Here is a 4,274-nt window from a genome sequence, read left to right as displayed (position 1 = left end):
CCCGCGTCTTCGGACCACGCCCCCCTCAGTTCAGCCACTGTCCATCCAGGAAAAACAGAGCTGTCAGCCTGCAAACTGTCCTCCTGTTGCTGTGACTGACCGAACACACAATTGACAGGTGAGTAGGACTGGACATTTAAGCATGTTTGTGCACTGTCGTGCAGTATCGACAAATATTATTAAGCTTCTCCGGGTTGTATCCTCAGCGAGTGGAGGCAGGTCGGAAGATAAATCACTAGCAACGTTAGCTAACTGTTAGAACCTAACTCATAACATTATCGTGACGCTTTTTACGTTGCTAATTCAGCTTTACACCCTAATATGGGAGAACTCATTCTCAGTTTTGACTCAACGGATGTTGATAACCATTCAAAATGTCAGTTATTAATGGACGTTTTAAACGTCACCTTGTGTAATCACGAATACAACACATTCTCAGAACGACCCACCGTGAGTTATTTTCTTTAGTAAAATTTCAACTTGACGGCACCGCCCACTGCGGTGCATTCTGGTGGGGGCCGACTGTATAAGGTACCGAAGGAAGCACAACTAAATGATGTTGCTTTATTCAAATAAGCTTGCCTTCGGTAAACTACACATGCCGAATTGTTAAGTGGTTGCTAACAATGAAATTGGTGATTTGCTTTATGTTTTATGGACATTAAGGGTATGCTAGGAAGCGAGGCAACATTAAACTACCACTCTTTTGAATGGAATTTGGTGCCCAGCCGCAAACTTTGCAGGTTCCTGCATCACCGTGGCGAATAATTATCTACCGCCATCTCGGTGTGGTTGTACGTCTATATATCTGTTTGTCACACTGTGTCGGTAAGGACCCGATGTGCCAGGCAAGAGGGAGAAGTTTTATAAATAGTGTGACATTAACGGCTGGATTCCTGACCTTGTTCTGGTCGGGCCGATGCACTGCGCAGACTCAGTGGGAGGGTACAGTAGGGTTCAGTGACTCTGGATGCGTTCACCTGCTCCGGTTGTTGCAGAAGTGAACCCAAATCCAAAACTCTCAAGATCTGATCTGGGCTAGTGTACGGCTACTACCTGTTGTTAGCTATGTGGGTCCATGAGGGAGTTCCAGGAAGTCCTTGAACAAAAAATGCATTGCACATGTAGTTCTATATATCTAATTCATCAAAAATTGTTTGATTTTACTGGAATTAAATCAAATGTATGTGGAGTCTGATTCTAGTAATTTGAGGGTCTGTGATATTTATGTTAGTCTGGAATTCAACTGTAGTCCTTGAAAGTCAGATGGCACACTGTATGGCAACAAGCAGTACAAACAGTCATTTGTAATTTGTGCATATGGATGTAATCTGATAATCCAAGAAGCTAAAATAGTCTGGTGTATGATGTCAGGTATTCACATCCTTTACTTGGGTAAAAGTAGTAATACCACACTGTAAAAATACTCCGTAACAATTAATAGCCAAGTAATGAAATAAAGTAAATACTGCATAATGCCTCCAGAATCATATATAATCTGTTATTGCTGAATCTGATGCATTCATGTGTATGTGCGCTGTGCAGATACATTTTACTACTTAATATGTCTGGGACAAATTTCCATTGAAAGGCACCATATTTAATGCAATATAAAGTACAATATTTGTAGTAATATTATATTTACTCTTAAATGCAGGGGAGTAGAGGTATAAAGTAGGTGGAATTTTAAATATTAGAGTAAGCAAAGTAAAGTACCTTGTACTTAAAAGTACAGTGCTTGAGGAAGGAAGAGGAAAAATGTGTGTCGAAAATCAGTTTACCAGCAGCTATTGTCTGTTTGAACTACAGCGCATACTTCAGGTACTTCCTCATGCTGTTTTTGCACAACACATGTCTCAATCAACTGATTGCCTAAAAAATCTTGTTTAACATTTAACCCTTCTTATTTTCATGCCATGCCATATTTGCTGTTTATGTCAGTCATGCAACTAAATGCGGGTCATTTTGTGTTTGAGATGTGTTGTCATGATTTCCCAAACTTTTACTCTTGACTTGTTAAAGCTGCATTAGGTCATTTAAAAAAAATAACTTTCTGTCATATTTTCTGAAACTTTCACTGTGTCCTAACAGTAGCATATGAGACAGATGATCTGTGAAAAAATCAGGTCCCCTCTTGCTCCTCCTAGTGCTCCTAATGGTAATTGCAAGAATCCACCAGGCCTGAAAGAAAACAACCAATCAGAGGGGAGAAAAACAAAAAGACACTTTGCAGTGGAAGCTTGAAGAAAGTTGATTGTTGAGTCTCAATCCCAGCGTCAGTATTTGACGACCTTGTAATGGGACTCAAAAATCAACTATCTTTCTTGGCACTGATTGTTTGTTTTGTTATTTTTTATTTATTAATTTATTTTTTAAATACCTGCTGCTGCTTTAAATGAGCTGTTTTTGACTGATCTTTTAAGCATATAGATGGTTTGACCCCTTTGGAGATTTGTCAGTTTCCTCACTTAAAAAGTACAAAATAAAAACAAAGTTTCTGTTGTTTGTGCATAGCATTATATCGCCATTACTGAGACATCAATGAAATGTAAAGTGCTTTTATTTTTACAGAGGATCAGTCTGTATCAGTATGGTGTGTAAGTATAGCTTTGCTGTTTCTCACTATGTAGGGTATGTAATGGAAAATAAACTGCAGTACAGACACAAACTACAGCCAGACATTATAATGAGGTCTGGTAACTGTGAAGGCTATAGCCCTGTAACTTGTATGGAAGCATATATATTTTTTATGTTACTTTACTAATTTATTTAGGTTTTTATTTCATTTGTCTTCTGTCTGTAGTTTCAGTGTAAACTGTTCACACGTGGTGTGTATCCAGCTGCCAACATACTGCCTGCGTGTAGAATTCCAGTTATTCGACAGGAAGCGTTTCCTCATGGTTGAGGGTTTTCATTTTAGAAACTAAAAAAATGGTTGAATGAATGGGAAAGTGTTTTGCGGTAGATAAATGTTTATAACTATGTAGTTACCTGTATTTTTCTCTCCACAGGAGGCCAGGAATCAGTTAAGTTTGAAGAGATCTTCTCAAGATGTTGCCTCAACACCTGAAGCAGATCCGAGTCCTTATGCTGAATGACAAGGAGAATTTAGAGAGGACTCTGTTCAGACTTGAACAAGGTAAATCTTCCTTTCTGATTTAATGGCTGAATGTATAGGGGAGGCTGTCTTCTACTTTATATACAGTAGTAGTAGTATCATAGAGGAGGACTCTGCTGCTGTAGCTAACTCAGATATTGATGTGGTTTGGGTTGAAGCTGTAGATATTTTATGCTTGTATTCAGTACCTTGTTTCTACCAGAACTGTAACTCTGGCTGGGTGGTAAGTGTATGCATATGTCATCAAACACATATTGCTAGTGGAAAAAACCAACTGACTGATTGTAAGCCAAATTCATGTTCTAGATTCTTAGAAGTCCTACAGTCCACTACTAGTGCAATGGGAATCTGTGATAGATAGTGTTAGGTAGTAATGCTGGGTAGAATTTTTTGGTGGATTGAATTTTCATGATATAAAGGTAAACTTTGGTATTTTTCGACTCGGAACAACACCTTCTCATGTCTAAGTGACTATTCAATTCAATTCAATTTTATTTGTATAGCACCAATTCATAACAGAAGTTATCTCAGGACACTTCAAATAGAGCAGGTCTAGACCGAAGGTAAGAAGTGACCTGGGTGCTTATTGGCATGCTAGCCGCTAAACCTTGTCCACCTGCTCTCGCACTCTAATTGCTCAGATTATGTAAATGGTAAATGGACCTGTACAGGCTTTGTAGTCTTCCGACACTCAAGAGCGCTTTGTATACTCATTCACTTCATGGATGGCAAGGTCCTCAATAGAATAACTGCGTCTACACATCGGAGCAATTTTGGGGTTCAGTTCTTGTCAAGGATATGCTTGACACATGCGGGGAGAGCTGGGGATCGAACACAACCTTCTGATGGGGGGACGACCCGCTCTGCTCTGAGCTATGTGCACTAGCATGTATGTGTTACACATAAACTCAGTGTAGAGTAATACATGATGCTGTGACTATACTATGAGATGATATGAAGCATATTTGTGTTTATGTGAGAGAAGGAAATTTGAATATAAACATTTAATTCAGATATCTTTCTTGGCTGCAGTTGACTTAGGTTTCTTCATGATAGATCCGTTTGATCGATAAATTAAATGTAAACACACGTGTCAGTACAGGTTAATGAATGGTGTGTGTAAGGAAAGGGCTTCATGGATGTTGCCCTGCATCAT

At 39.1% G+C, this 4,274-nt stretch overlaps 1 protein-coding gene across 1 annotated transcript in view; it reads left to right on the top strand.

The window, feature by feature from the left end:
* LOC118322051 (glycogen debranching enzyme-like) overlaps positions 1 to 4,274 on the top strand; it is a 28,272-nt gene continuing 23,998 nt past the window's right edge. The window contains 2 exon segments of the mRNA XM_035653633.1: positions 1 to 118; positions 3,012 to 3,159. Coding sequence (XP_035509526.1) covers positions 3,052 to 3,159 — 108 coding nt within the window. The 5' untranslated portion in view covers positions 1 to 118; positions 3,012 to 3,051.

This window comes from Morone saxatilis, unplaced genomic scaffold, assembly GCF_004916995.1.
Source record: "Morone saxatilis isolate NCDOM2014 unplaced genomic scaffold, NCSU_SB_2.0 Contig12, whole genome shotgun sequence".
Classification (NCBI taxonomy): domain Eukaryota; kingdom Metazoa; phylum Chordata; class Actinopteri; family Moronidae; genus Morone; species Morone saxatilis.
The sequence above is the reverse complement of the archived record's forward strand: the minus strand, read 5'-3'. Positions and strand labels throughout refer to the sequence as shown.